General features: G+C 42.7%; 1 protein-coding gene across 1 annotated transcript in view; it reads right to left on the reverse strand.

The window, feature by feature from the left end:
• BLTP3A (bridge-like lipid transfer protein family member 3A) overlaps positions 1 to 2,872 on the reverse strand; it is a 55,229-nt gene extending 52,357 nt beyond the window's left edge. The window contains exon 1 of the mRNA XM_061195135.1: positions 2,700 to 2,872. Coding sequence (XP_061051118.1) covers positions 2,700 to 2,743 — 44 coding nt within the window. The 5' untranslated portion in view covers positions 2,744 to 2,872. The remainder of the gene's footprint in view (positions 1 to 2,699) is intronic.
• Between the last annotated feature and the right edge of the window lie 12,790 nt (positions 2,873 to 15,662).

Consider the following 15,662-nt stretch of genomic DNA (forward strand, 5'->3'; position numbering starts at 1 on the left):
CTGAAATTGCAGCCCTGAATAACCTTCTCCCCCTACCTCCTCAGTCAACCACACAACCCTGAGGAAACAAGAAACTTCTCCCAATGTCTGTCATACCTATCCCTAATTCATCTAAAAGAGGTACTTTGTTCACTAAGGATTCACTGAATGTGTCAGCATATACCATTAAAATTTTTCTTTTAAAAACTCTATCTTCATAGAGGGTGCACAGAATATGAGTGTCCTATGGGGAAAGTATACCAGAATTAGAAAGCTGGGTTCTATTTCTCTACCTTTTTTTTTGGCCGGGCCATGAGGCTTGTGGGATCCTAGTTCCCGGACTAGGGATTGAATCCGGGCCCTTGACAGTGAAAGCGCTGAGTCTTAACCACTGGACCGCCAGGGAACTCCCTCTATTTCTCTACCTTACCTTCCACTGCAACTTAGGCAAGTCATTTATCCTCCTAGGCTTTACCTTCCTCAGCCATAAAATGAGAGGTTGAACTAGTCAAGGATTATTCAGGGCATTCACTCAAGATGCCTTATGGGGTGAAGGCATGTGCTTTAAGGGGTTCTTAACCCTCCCTCCCCCCCCCCCGGGGGAACTTATATAAAAAATTACTTGTTTGTGTATGTGGATTTTTCTGGAGAAGTCTATGGCTTATATCAAATTGTCACACAAGTTGTGGCCCCCAAACTAGCCATAGCTCATGTTTTATTGAGCACTTACTATGTGCTAGGCACTGCACCAAGCCCTTGTGTATTAACTCATATAACCCTCACAATAACCCTTTGAGTTAGATACTATTATTATCCTCATTTTACAGTTAAAGAAAGTAAACCAAAAGGACTTCCCTGGCAGTCCTGTGGTTAAGACTTCACCTTCCAGTGCAGAGGGTGAGGGTTCGATCCCTGGTGGGGGAGCTAGGATCCCCCATGCCTGGGGCCAAAGAACCAAAACATAAAATAGAAGCAATATTGTAACAAATTCAATAAAGACTTAAAAAAAAAAAAAAAGAAAAAGAAACCAGAAAGAGCCTGGGCTTTTAAACACAGTGCTATGTTAGGTAAGGTCATCTCTAAACTTTAAAATTCTCTGATTCTGTGTTCACACAAATTAATGGTTTTCCTTTAGTTAAATTTTCTGTCTCATTTCACAATCATTAGTCCTACACATAAGTCTTTACACAGAACAACCAAATTTATGGAACACGCAAATGAATGTTACCTGAAAAAGAATATTTTAGGGAATTAACCAAGTAAAGGGTCCAAAGGCACTTTCCAGCTCCAGCCTCCAATCTGCTTTTACTTTTAAAACATGGTGTGGTGATTAACCAAAAGATGTATCTGAATCTAATGACTAATTAAAGTCTAAAATCAAAGTAACAGTAAATTGGCCAGTGTCTGCCAGAAAAGGAGATGCAGTGACAGCAATAGTGTCTCACACACCACTCACCAAGGCAATGAGAAGACCAGGAAAGACACGAGTGCAAGGTCTGGGGTCCCATGGTGACTGGCTTCTCCCCCTACTCACACCTCCTGAAAACCACTGACCACTGTGGAGCCAAGGATTGGATCACTCTCCACGTGACAGACAACGGCTGTCTAAAGGTATTAAGGCATCACCAAGCCCCGCCTGGAATAAGGAGTGAAAACGAACTGAAAGGCTAGCTTCCAATTTTTGTGGACACCAGTTCTGACAACCTGCAATCATAGTCAGGGGTCAGCAGTCACCCAATTACAACTGAATTGTTTTGCCTGTCACCTGGCTCGGGTCCAAATGACTTGAGGGACATCACATTGCTTAATAAATGATTGCAAAGTAGAAGTGGATGTCCTTAGTTCTTTTCACAGGCTGTCAAAAAACCTCCACATCTTAAAGGGAAGGTTGTTGAAACTTTATGCCCAACTCTCATGGCCCTTCTCCATTTAGTCTATGTAAGGAGAAGAGAAGCAAAGGAAGGAGAAAGGAGATCAGAGGAACGGCCCTGGGTGCAAGGATTAGCTTTTTCAAGGGTGATGCAACAGGGTCAGCCAGACGATGAAGAGGAGGAGCTGGGTGCTTCTGGGAAGGAGAAACCAGTGTCGGGGTTGGGAATCTGAACGTAATATGGGTTATGCAGGACTGGGTGACAGGTTTATTTAGAAGGGGCCGGGGAAGAAGGATCTAGCCCGGAGCAGAACTAGGAAGAGGAAGGCCGGGGTGGCGGTGGTGGGCGGGTCAAGAGGTGGGCAGACGGCCCCGAGGGAGGGGCAGCGGGTCCTCAGCCGAGAGGAAACACAGCGGGGCGGGCAGGAAAGGATGCAAACCGCGGGGTCCACGGAGTGACGGGCAGAGGGCCCGGGGGGCATGCAAGGGAGGACGGGGTGACCTGCCCGGCGGTGTGGGAACTGAGGGTGCGCGCAGCCGGTCAGGAGACCCTTGGGGTCGGGAGGGCCGGGGGGCTGTTAGGCTGGGGAGGAGAGCCTGGGCACACGCGCAAGGGCAGGGGCGTCGGGTCCCGGAGGGCCCAGGGCCAGGGAAGAGCAGAGTGGTGACAACGTTCGGGGCCACCGGAGCGGGGAGGCGGCCGTCCGGCTCGAGTTGAGGCGGGGATCGCCGCCGAGTCCCGGCCCGGGCTGAGGAGAGGGAGGCCGGCCAGGAGCACGGCGTCAGGGAGGAGGGTCGAAGGGGGCGAGGAAGGGCCCGGGACCGCTGGGGCCGGGGCTGGCTCTCTCACCGGGACAGGTGCTTCAGGATCTGCTTCTTAATGAGCCCGGCCATGCCGGAGCCGTGGCCCGCGTGGAAGGCAGGCGGGCAGCTGTGTTCTCCTCAGCCGCGGAGAAGAGGCGGCCCCTCACCTCGCCGCGACACGGGGACCGGACGCCGCCGCCACAGCTGCCGCCATGGCGCCCTCCCGCCCCTGCCCCGGCGCCCGGAGCTCCGCCACGATCCCACCCACCCGCGCGGCGACAAGGAGATCGCGCGCGTCCAGCCTGGCTCGCGGCGGCCCGGGTCGCGCGCTGTGGGAGGGGCGCGCGGCGGCGGCGGCGGCGGGGGCGCGCGCGGCGAGGGGCGGGGCGGGCGAGCTCTGAGCTCTCTCTCTCTCCCCTCAGCCCCGCCCGCTGTCTGAAGCCGACGGAGATCTGAAGGGTTTCGCCTCTGAACTGCAGGAGGTTCACACCCCGGCAGTCTCCTTGAAGCATCAGGGAAAGGCGGCGTGTCTGTAATTTTTTGCAGGAATTAGCTAGATAATTGCACACCTCCTGGTCCGCTTCTCATTCATTTCCCTCACACGTTAACTCATTTGTTGAACACCAGCTAACTGTACTGCAGGAATCGGGCTGGGGAGTGAAAAGTCTCAAGGAACTCACAGGCCCATAGAACCACTGCGCTCTGCTGCTTTGTGCTGAAGAGTGAGAGGGGGGCGCCTCGCCATCCTCTATGTGCCCCTCTTAGCCTTTACCTGGTTAACCAGTGGATAAATGTTTACTCAACACATATGAGATGTACTGCAGAAGCACCCACTCTCAAATGCTGGGGGCAGCAGAAAATGAGGCAGTAACTTTAAATGACCAAGGACTTTAGAGATAAACTTTGTTTTACAAATAAGGAAACTGAAGCCCAGGGGAAATAGTTGAAAGAGCTTACTGAAGGTCACAGCTACCTAGTGAGACAAAAGACTAGAACCCAAGTGTTCTTACTCTCAGTCCAGTGCTACTTCCACTCAGTCCATACACTTAAAAGTGTAACCCACATGCCGGGGACACCTGTAGATTCGGGCAAAGGTGGGAAGGTGGCAGTTTTCTGGACTTAAAGCTTCAAGCAAAAACCTGAGCAAAATACTCTCCGAGACAGGCTTATAGGAAATCTGGCCACCGGTTAATTTTAAGTTTATTCATTCTTGTAATTAGATAATACATGAACATAATACAAAAATCAAGATAAGCCTCCCCCCTCCCCTGTCCCTCAGCCATTCAATTCCCTTCCACTAAACAACTGTTACCCCTTTCCCAAATTACATTTTTGTTTTGTTTTAATTTATTTCATTTTATTTATTTTTGGCTGCATTGGGTCTTCGTTGCTGCGCGAGGGCTTTCTCTAGTTGCGGTGAGCGGGGGCTACTCTTCGTTGCGGTGCGCGGGCTTCCCATTGCGGTAGCTTCTCTTGTTGCAGAGCACGGGCTCTAGGTGCATGGGCTTCAGTAGTTGTGGTGTGCAGGCTTCAGTAGTTGTGGCACGCGGGCTCTAGAGTGCAGGCTCAGTAGTTGTGCCGCAGGGACTTAGTTGCTCCGCAGCACGTGGGATCTTCCCGGACGCGGGTTCCAACCTGTGTCCCTGGCATTGGCAGGTGGATTCTTAGCCACTGCGCCACCAGGGAAGCCCCCAAATTATGTTTTTAAAAGGGAACAAATCATCCTCAGCCTGGGTTCTCTACTATCCATTTTCCTCCATCAGGACTGCATAATCTATCATTATTTGTTCCTCTGCCCACTTCTCACCAGAATACATACCAGGGACCAATAGACCCCACGGAAGAAGAGATTTCTTGCCAGGATTATTGACCATAATCGCTCCTTCCCAATTTGGCTGTCACCTGCTGGGGTCTCAGGGCAATTTCTTGCATTTCTTGCTCCTTTTCCTAGAGCACCCCAGCAGCTGACTGGATATCTGACATTAGCTATGTAAAACAAAACTTGCCTCAAGCTCAGAGACTCAGCATCCTTGTTGGATGATTCATCATGCCTGATGAATGAGATATTTTTATTGAAAGCAAAAACTCATGCTCTAAAAAAATATGGCCCCTCTAAGGACCATGGAATAGGAGAGTTCATACTCTCACCAATAGTATCGTGTTTACCTTTCCCTGCAATGCTAAGAATGCAAAGCATATAAAAACAAAAGGGATTTGGGGCCGATCTGTATTTTTTTTAAGGTTAAACATTTCATTTTGAAATGATTGTAGATTAACATTCAGTTAAAGTAAGAAATAATGCAGAGATCCCTGTACCCTTTACCCCGTTCCCCCCAATGGTAACATCTTGCAAAACTTTAGTACAATATCACAACCAAGATATTGACATTGATACATTCAGTGTACAGAATCTTTCTTCCTGATATGAATCCCTTTTATTTCCTTTTCTTGCCTTATAGAGTGGGCTACCACTCCTGGCACTTTGTTTAATAGCACTGGTGAGAGCAGACATCCTTTCTTTGTTCCCAACCTTAGGGGGTAAGCATTCATTCAGTCTTTCACCATTAAGTATAACGTTAACTGTAGATTTTTTTGTAGGTACTCTTTTCAACTTAACAAAGTTCTCCTCTATTCCTATTTTTTCTGAGAGTTTTTATCAAGAATAAATGTTTAGGGACTTCCCCGATGGTCCAGTGGCTAATGCTCCACGCTTCCAATGCAGGGGGCCTGGGTTTGATCCCTGGTCAGGGAACTAGATCCCACATGCCGCAACTAAGAGGTTTCATGCCGCAACTAAAGATCCCGCATGCAGCAACTAAGACCCGGCACAGCCAAATAAATAAATAAATACTTAAAAAATAAATAAATAAAGGATGTGTTTAAAAAAAAAGAATAGGGACTTCCCTGGTGGCACAGTGATTAAGAATCTGCCTGCCAATGGAGGGGACACGGGGGTGTGCCCTGGTCTGAGAAGATCCCACATGCCGCAGAGCAACTAAGCCCGTGTGCCACAACTACTCATCCTGCACTCGAGAGCCCGCGAGCCACAACTACTGAGCCCGCGTGCCACAACTACTGCAGCCCGTGTGCCTAGAGCCTGTGCTCACAACAAAGAGAAGCCACTACAATGAGAAGCCTGCACACTGCAACAAAGAGTAGCCCCCGCTCACCGCAACTAAAGAAAGCCTACGCGCAGCCAATAAATTAATTAATTAATTAATTAATTATTTTAAAAGAATAAATGTTTAATTTTTTTCAAAGGCTTTTTCTGCAGTTAATGTTATGTAATTTTTTTTTTTTTAGCCTGTTAACATGATGGATTACATTGTTTGACTTTTCAAATACTGAACCAGCCTGCATCCCTGGAGTAAACCTCATTTAAACATGGTGTATAATTACTTCTATATATTGATGAATTCTACTTGTCAATATTTGGTTAAGAATTTGTGTATATTTCCTCGATGGCTAATAATGTGGAACGTCTTTTCATGTGCTTATAGGCCATTTGTAAATCTTCTTTGGAGAAATGTCTATTCAGATCCTTTGTCCTTTTTTTTTAAATTTATTTTTGGCTGTGTTGTGTCTTCAGTGCCATGCACGGGCTTTCTCTAGTTATGGAGAGTGGGGGGCTACTCTTCATTGCAGTGCACAGGCTTCTCATTGGGTGGCTTCTCTTGTTGCGGAGCATGGGCTCTAGGTGTGCGGGCTTCAGTAGTTGTGGCTCGTGGGCTCTAGAGCACAGGCTCAGTAGCTGTGGCACACGGGCTCAGTTGCTCCACAGCATGTGGGATCTTCCCAGACCAGGGCTCAAACCAGTGTCCCCTGCATTGGCAGGCAGAATCCTAACCACTGCACCACCAGGGAAGCCCCCCCTTGTCCATTTTTAAATTGGGCTGTCTTTTTATTATCAAGTTGCAATAGTTCTTTTTGTATTCTAGATACAAGTTCCTTATCAGATATATTATTTGCAAAAATTTTCTCCCATTGTCTTTTCATTTTCCTGACTGTAAACTTTGAAGCACAAAAATTTTTAATTTTGATATCATTTATCTTTTTTCTTTTATTGCTGTGTTTTTCATGTTGTATCTAAGAAATCATTGCATAATCCAAAGTCATGAAGATTTACATGTATGTTTTCATCTAAAAGTTGTATAGTTTTAGCTCTTACATTTACTCAAAATGATCCATTTTGAGCTAATTTTTGTATATGGTGTGACGAAGGGAAACAATTTTATTATTTTGCATTTGGATATCTAGTTGTCTCAGTGTCATTCATTGAAAAGAATATTCTTTCCCTATTGAATTATCTTGGTGAAAATCAGTTGCCATGTACCAGGAACTGACATAGGTTGTAGGTCAATTATACTTCAAAAACAAACAAACTCATAGAAAAAGAGATCAGACTTGTGGTTACCAGAGATAGGGCGTTGCGGAGGGAATGGGGAATTGGATGAAGGCAGTCAAAGGTACAAATTTGTTATAAAATAAATAAGTACTAGGGATATAATGTACAACATGATAAATATAATTAACATTGCTGCATGTTTTATATTAAAGTTGTTAACAAAGTAAATCGTAAGAGTTCTCATCGCAAGGAAAAAAATTTTTTTTCTATTTCTTCAAATTTGTATGTTTATGAAAGGATGGATCTTCACTAAACTTATTGTGGTCATCATTTCATAATGTATGTAAGTCAAATCATTATACTGTACACATAAAACTTATACAGTGCTGTATGTCAATTATATCTCAAAACTGGAAGTAAAATAATAATAATAATAATAATAATAGAAAAGCATTGCCAATAAAAGTAAGGGTTTATTTCTGAACTCTTAATTCTATTCCATTCATCTACATGTCTAATCTTATGCCAGTAACACAGTGTCTTGATTAGTGTAGCTTTGTAGTAAGTTTTTTTTTTTTAATAAATTTATTTTATTTATTTTTGGCTGCGTTGGGTCCTCGTTACTGCGAGCAGGCTTTCTCTAGTTACGGTGAGCGGGGGCTACTCTTTGCTATGGTGCGCGGTGTTCTCATTGTGGTGACTTCTCTTGTTGCGGAGCACGGGCTCTAGGCATGCAGGCTTCAGAAGTTGTGGCACGCAGCCTCAGTAGTTGTGGCTCATGGGCTTGTAGTAAGTTTTGAAATAAGGAATCTATAGTGTTTTTGAGTGTATAGCTTTTAGTTGTACAGCTTTTGTTTCTCTAGGTATTACATTATTTATACAAACCTTATCACAGTCTACTGGTATTGCCATTTACCAGACATAATGAAGTATAGAAACCTTACCTCCCTTTATGTTCCTTTTTTCTCCTGGAGGTATAATTGTCTTAAATATTTCCTCCACATATGTTTAGAGCTGCATTAATCAGTGTTGTGATTTTTGCGTCAACCATCAAACGTAATTTAGAAAACTCAGGAAAAGTATAGTCTACTGTACTTAACCATATTTTTGCTTACCATAGCCTTCCTTCCTGATGTTATGAGATTCATTCATTTATTGTTTCCTTTCTGTTTAGAGAACTTTTTAGCCATTCTTTTAGGGTATATCTGCTGGCAACAAATTCCCTTAGTTGTGCTTCATTGGAGAACATGCTTATTTCCCATTCAATCCTGAAACACTATTTTCACTGGATATAGAATTCTGGACTGATAGGTCTTCTCTTTCAGCACTTGAAAACTGTTTGCCGCTTCCTTCTGGTGTCCATGGTTTCTGACGAAAAACTGCTGTGCTTCAAATTGTTTTCCCTCAAAAGTACGGTGTCATTTTTCTCTGTGTGTTTTCAAATTTTTTGTTTTTAGTTTTCAGAAGTTTGACTGTGTCTTGGTGTAGATTTCTTTGAGTTATCCTGGTTGAGGTTCACTCCATCCATTGCAAACATTTGGAAAGTTTTCAACCATTACATGTTCCAGTACCTTTTTTGGCTCTTTCCTTTTTTGCTCTCCTGGAACTCTGACAATATGAATATTACATCTTCAGGGACCCACGGGTCCCTACAGCTCAGTTCATTTTTTTTTTTTTGTAAGTCTATTTTCTGTTGTTCAGATTGGGTATTTTTATTGTTTTATCAAGTTCTCTGATTATTTCCTGTTCCTGATTGTTTGCTGTTGAGCCCACCCACTGAAATTTTTTACTTATTTGGGAGTTCCAAAATTTCCATTTGGTTATTCTTTTTGCCTTCTACTTCTTTGCTGAGATTTTTTTTTTTAACATTTATTTATTTATTTGGCTGCACTGGGTCTTAGTTGCGGCATGCAGGATCTTCCTTGTGGCATATGGGATCTTTTTTTGTTGCGGCATGCGAACTCTTAGTTGCAGCATGTGGGATCGAACCCGGGCCCCCTGCATTGGGAATGCGCAGTCTTAACCACTGGACCACCAGGGAAGTCCCCTTACTGAGATTTTTCTATCTCTTCCTTTGTTTTGAGCATGTTCTTAATTGCTCATTGGAGCATTTTTATAATGTCTGCTCTAAAATCTTTGTCAAATAATTCTAGCATCTCTGTCATCTTGGTGTTGGCATGTATTGATTGCATTTTTAAATTCAGTTTGAGATCTTCCTGGCTCTTGGTATGATAAGTGATTTTAAATTGAAACCTGGATATTTTCATATTATGTTCTGAGACTCTGGATCTTATTTAAACCTTCTGTTTTGCTGACTTTTTCTTGCAATGGCCTGGCAGGAGAAGTGGGGAGGTGCCCTCTTGTTACTATCAGGTGGAGATAGGATTGCCCAATTAGCCTCCTTGGACACCCAAGGGAAGGGCTCCCCATTACTGCTGGGCTAAAGTGAAAGTTCTGGCTTTCCAGTAGGCCACAGCTAATACTTTTCCAGCTGGCAGTGGCAGAGTGTTGTTACTGCTCCCCACAAGGCCTCCACTGGCATGAGGGTATGTGCAGCCTCCTCACCACTGGGCATTGGTGAAAGTCCTTAAAGTCCTGACTAAGCATCTTCTGACACTGTATCAGTCAAGAGGGGGCAATGCCTTGTAACTGCCAGATAAGAATGACAATCCCAGCTCTTCTCTGATACCACCCTGGCAGGAATTTGGGGCACTTCATTATAGCCTCACAAGGGTGGAAGTGTAAGCTCCCCACTTGCCCTTTGTGGCATGGGTTGGGGTAGGGTAAGTTTTTTTCTATGGTGTTTGGCTGGAGTAGAGTGGTTATCGTCTAAAAGTTTTCTGTCTTGCTAAGCTGCCTCTTTTCTGGTCCTCTGGCTACAGGGAGCAGGCTTTTCTTGGGGAGTTTTTTGTCTGTTGCCCATTGGAGTTTCGTGGTTGCCAGCTTCTTCGGCTCCAAGTCTGGCACCTTTGAGGCAAAAAGAAAATCCAGACAGCTCACTGTGTTGTTCCTTGGGTCCCAGGTTCCCTAGCGGTTCTGCCTTCTTCTCTCCACCTTTCAGAGTTTCTTATGCTTGTTTTTTAATATAATGTCCAGGGTTTTAGTAGTAAGAATAGAGAAATGTACACCTATTCCATCTTTCTGGAAGCAGAAGTTCATACATTTTTAAAAACTTATTTTGAAATAATTATAGATTCACAGGAAGTTGTTAAGATAATACAGAGAAGCCCCATGTGCCCTTCACTCACTTTCCTGCAATGGTTATATCTTACACAACTACAGTACAATATAAAACCCAGGAAACTGATATTGGGGTGTGTGCGTGTATAATTCTGTCATTCATTATGTGTGTAGACTTGTGTAACCACTACCACAATAAAGATACAGAACTATTTCATCACCACAAAGATCTCCTTCATGCTACCCTTTTATAGTCATTCCCTGCTCCCCCCTAACCCCAACACCATTCCTAACCCTTGGCAACTACCAATTTCTTCTTCATCTCAATAACTGTGTCATTTATATAGATGGAATCATGCAGTAGGTGACCTTTTCAGACTGGCTTTTTTTACTCAGCATACTGCCCCTGAGATCCATCCAAATTGTTGTATCAATAGTTCATTCCTTTTTATTGCTGAGTCATATTCCACAATCCATATATTTTTAAAACACCTAGGTGATCACTTTATTTCAGACCCAGTAGCTTCGCTCACCTGCTTGGCAGGACAGCCACATCTCTAAATTCATGATTAGGGACTTCCCTGGTGGTCTAGTGGTTCAGATTCGGCGCTTTCACTGTCATGGCCCAGGTTCAATCCCTGATCAGGGAACTGAGATCCCATAAGCCGTGCAGTGCAGCCAAAAAAAAATCATGATGAAACATTCATTTGTACATACTGTGCTTTGTATGGAACAAAATAGGACATACACAATGCCCAAAGAAAGGTAAGACTATGCAAACAAGGAATGGTAGTTTTATAGAAGACTCAAGAGCAAGAGGGTTGATTAGCAAAGAGATGGTATTGCTGTCTGTAAGGATTCTCGAGAGCAGTTTCTAGTTTGTGGTAGTTATGACTTTTAAAAACAACTTGAGGGGAACTTCCCTGGTGGCGCAGTGGTTAAGAATCTGCCTGCCAATGCAGGGGACACAGGTTCAAGCCCTGGTCCAGGAAGATCCCACATGCCGTGGAGCAACAGAGCCCATGCGCCACAACTACTGAGCCTGTGCTCTAGAGCCCGCGAGCCACAACTACTGAGGCCAGCGCGCCTAGAGCCCATGCTCCACAAGAGAAGCCACCCAATGAGAAGCCTGCACACTGCAACGAAGAGTAGCCCCTACTCACCACAACTAGAGGAAGCCCGTGCACGGCAATGAAGACCCAATGCAGCCAGAAACAAAAAATAAATAAATTTATTTTAAAATATATATATATTACTTTCCTCCTGGAGTATCTCTTTCATCAGTCAGGTAGGTTCAGCTGCATGTAACGGAAAACTCAAGATAATGTGTGACCTTAATAAAAAAGATGTTTACTTCTCTTCCAGGTAAAAGAAGTTTAAGGTAGAAGTACATGGCAGCTCTTCAATCTTTAGGGACCTATGCTCCTTCTGTCTTGCTAACACCATCCTTAGTTGCCAATTCATGGTCCAAGATGTTGCTTGCATTTCAAGCAAACATCATATCCACATTCCTGTCAACAGAAAAGAGAAAGGGCAGAAAAAAAAGGCATGTTCTCTCCTGCCACATGGCCTCACCTAGTTACAAGCTGTGCGAAATGTGCTACCACCCATTGCCAATGGTCATGCATACTGATAAAAATTAGGCATTCTCTTATTAAAGATACTAAGAGATACTGGGGTAGGCAATTAGTAATGTCTAACTGCCACTCTAGGCTCTATTGTTATTCTTTTTGTCCTCCTCACATGCTTCTCTCTCTAGCAGAGCCCTGAGAGATAAAAGGGATGAAGAGGGGGAAAATATAGCATTTGAGTGTAGAGGTAAAATTCTTTGTCCTACTTTTTACTTCTATATTCTTTCAACAAGCATCCCCAGAAAGTACTAGGATGTGATGTACAGGCAAAGAGGAGGGGGGAAGGATTAGAGACCTGTTTCTCAGGGTCATTGTGAAAGCTAAGTACTTACAAAGGGCTTTGAGATCTTGGCCTCCTGTGCTGAGTTCAAAGTCGCATCATCATATGAGGACGTAAGTCATCTTATGGGCTTTTCAAGAATGTGAAACCAGTTTGCCTTTATTTTTTTGGCTGTGCCACACGGCATGTGGGATCTTAGTTCCCCCACCAGGGATTGAACCCGCACCCCCTGCAATGGGAGCTTGGAATCTTAACTACTGGACCGCCAGGGAAGTCCCCTTATGGGCTTTTCTTAATTGGCAGCCAGGGAAAGATACTTATTCAAAAGGAACAAGTATGGAGAATTTGGACAATCACCTGGTAGGTGATCAAAATTACTGTTACCAATGAGGGGCGGATGCCTGTGTGCCTGCCTACAGATGTGATAGTCTAGGGATGCAACTGAGGACATGTACCAAACTGTCATCACGAGGAAACATCAGGCAAACCCAAAATGAGAAATGAGGAACATCCTATTAAACAAAAGCTGGTGAAATAATCAGTGTCATAAAAGACAAAAGAGAGGCTGAGGAATTGTTCAAGATTAAAAGGAGACTAAGGAGATGTGACAAAAATTTAAAGTACATGATTTCAGGAGGATTCTCTACAGGAAAGGGGAAAAAAATACAAGGACAATGTTGGATCAGTGGGCAAAAATGAAACATGGTTGGTAGATTGAATTATTGAATCAAGGTTGATAACTAAACCACAGCTGTATAAGAGAATATACTTATTCTTAGGAAATACACACTTAAATATTTATGGTAAAGGGTATGATACAAGCAATTTACTCTCAAATGGTTCAGAATAAAAAAGAATGTATAATATATGGAGAGAGAGAGAGCACAAGCACAAATGATAAAGCAAATGAGGTGAAATGCTAACAGCTAACAAAAGGTGATGGGTGATTCTGATCAAAGGGTATGTAAGTGTTCTTTGTGCAGTTCTTAAACTTTTCTGTACGTTTGAAATCTACCACCCTGACCCTTAAAGAGCAAGAACAATAAGGATCATTCGGACTTTTTTATTCCTGCACTTGTCTGATGAACTATTCTAGATGCTGAATTTGATCCTGTGCCAGAAAGTCTAACCTTTAAGTTTTCAATTGGCAGGGAAAGAAATGTCTTCAATTAGTTAATGTTTATTAAGGTTTTCATGTAAAACAATATACCAGGCAAGCCTTCGGGACACTTCTGTCAGAGGAACAAGTATGGAGAATTTGGACAATCACCTGGTAGGTGATCAAAATTACTAGAGTAAATAGTAATTTACTAAATAAATTACTATTAGTAATAGTGATTTAGTAGTATTAGTAAATAGTAATTTACTAATACTAATTTACTAATAGATCACCTTAGTAAAATTACTAAGGTAGGCCAGGCTTTTTTCTTCTGTTCACCAAGTGAAAGATACCATCTGACTGAAGCTATGTAATTGGGACAAGCATTTAATCACCACTGGACTTTTTCCATACAGGATGACCAAGTTAGCCTGTGGTTCTATGCAAGGATCCCATTTCTCATGCAGCCTGGAATCAAGAGGCCTGGCATTCTGACAAACCATTAAAGCCATGCAGTAGACGTGACAGCTCGGACTTTTTTTTTTTTAATTTTATTTTTTTTATACAGCAGGTTCTTATTATCCATTTTATACATATTTGTGTATATATGTCAATCCCAATCTCCCAAATCATCCCACCACCACCCCCCCGCCACCACTTTCCCCCCTTGGTGTCCATACGTTTGTTCTCTACATCTGTGTCTCTATCTCTATATCTGCCCTGCAAACTGGTTCATCTGTACCATTTTTCTAGGTTCCACATACATGTGTTAATACACGATATTTGTTTTTCTCTTTCTGACTTACTTCACTCCATATGACAGTCTCTAGGTCCATCCACGTCTCTACAAATGACCCAATTTCGTTCCTTTTTATGGCTGAGTAATATTCCATTGTATACATGTACCACATCTTCTTTATCCGTTTGCCTGTCGATGAGCATTTAGGTTGCTTCCATGACCTGGCTATTGTAAATAGTGCTGCAATGAACACTGGGGTGCATGTGTCTTTTTGAATTATGGTTTTCTCTGGGTATATGCCCAGTAGTGGGATTGCTGGGTCATATGGTAATTCTATTCTTAGTTTTTTAAGGAACCTCCATGACAGCTTGGACTTTAACTACACTCCCCATGGCTTTAGATCTGCCCATAGGAAAGGAAGCAAATATGTTACCCCACATCAACACTAACTTCTTCAATTCTTGGTATCTAGTAGTAGTCTGGTTTGTACCTATACAAATGCTCACATTACAGTTGACTCATATTTTAGAATTAAAACCAGATGTCTAAAGGGATAAATCAATAGCAGTAAGTTTATCTTCTTTATAGCCTCTTACAAAGGAAATGTCTTATGATCATTCATTATAATAATAGTTTGCCCTAGGAGGAGTTAATAAACAAAATAAAAAGAACCTTCCTTAGAACTATTTATTCCTACTTTTGTTCACTGTAGTTAAAACTTGTTAAACTTTTAAGTCATCATATTGTTTTTCTGAAGCTATGTAAAACACTTTCTTCAAAGACTAGAAATGTTTCTAGGGTGGATGTTCAACCTTAAAAACATACTGTGGAAAAAGCTTCCTTTTAGGAAAACCTGGGTTGTTTTCTGTGGATCCACAGGCTCTTTACCTTGAGCCTCACAGAGCTACACAAAACAGAAACTTGCTGAGTCACACATAAGCTCACTTGGCACGGTTTCCCCTAACAAACCCGTAAGTCTGCAGAAGATTTTAAAAACAGATTTGAGCTATAAAAGACAGACATATAAACTATCAATTTATGAGACTTAAGTCCTCCTTAAAAAGATGTGACAATAAAAAACTAAAAAGCAACAAGTAGTCCTGGCAGAAGCTCAGACTAGGAAGTTGACTCAGCTCCTACAGAGGCTGAGAATAAAGATCATCTCACTGTAAGGATATCTATTTCTAACCTCTTGTTTACCTAGATATGGTGATTTATTTGCCTAAATTAGCTTCTCTTCAAAATATTCATGAGTTTCTAGGGAAAAAAGTAATCTACCCATTGTCATTTCAATTTCTAGCTACAAATCTTTTCAAAATTATAGACACATACATAGAGTTATACTTTTTGTTTTATTTATTTTTAAAATATTTATTTATTTATTTGGTTGCGCCGGGTCTTAGTTGCAGCAGCTGGGCTCCTTAGTTGCGGCATGCGAACTCTTAGTTGCAGCAAGCATGTGGGATCTAGTTCCCTGACCAGGGATGGAACCCGGGCCCCCTGCATTGGGAGCTCAGAGTCTTAACCACTGTGCCACCAGGGAAGTCCCCAGAGTTACAATCTTGAGTAAAATAGATCCTAAGACAGAGTTTGCCAAACCCACTAATAATAATCAAAATTTCCTAGGGAGCTTTCCCAAAACGCAAATTTCCTAAGCCCTAAACCAGATATATAGAATCAAAATCTGGCATCTTTATTTTGGAAAAGGTCCTCCATTATTCTGATCACCAGGCCA

The sequence above is a fragment of the Eubalaena glacialis genome, chromosome 7, assembly GCF_028564815.1.
Source record: "Eubalaena glacialis isolate mEubGla1 chromosome 7, mEubGla1.1.hap2.+ XY, whole genome shotgun sequence".
NCBI lineage: Eukaryota > Metazoa > Chordata > Mammalia > Artiodactyla > Balaenidae > Eubalaena > Eubalaena glacialis.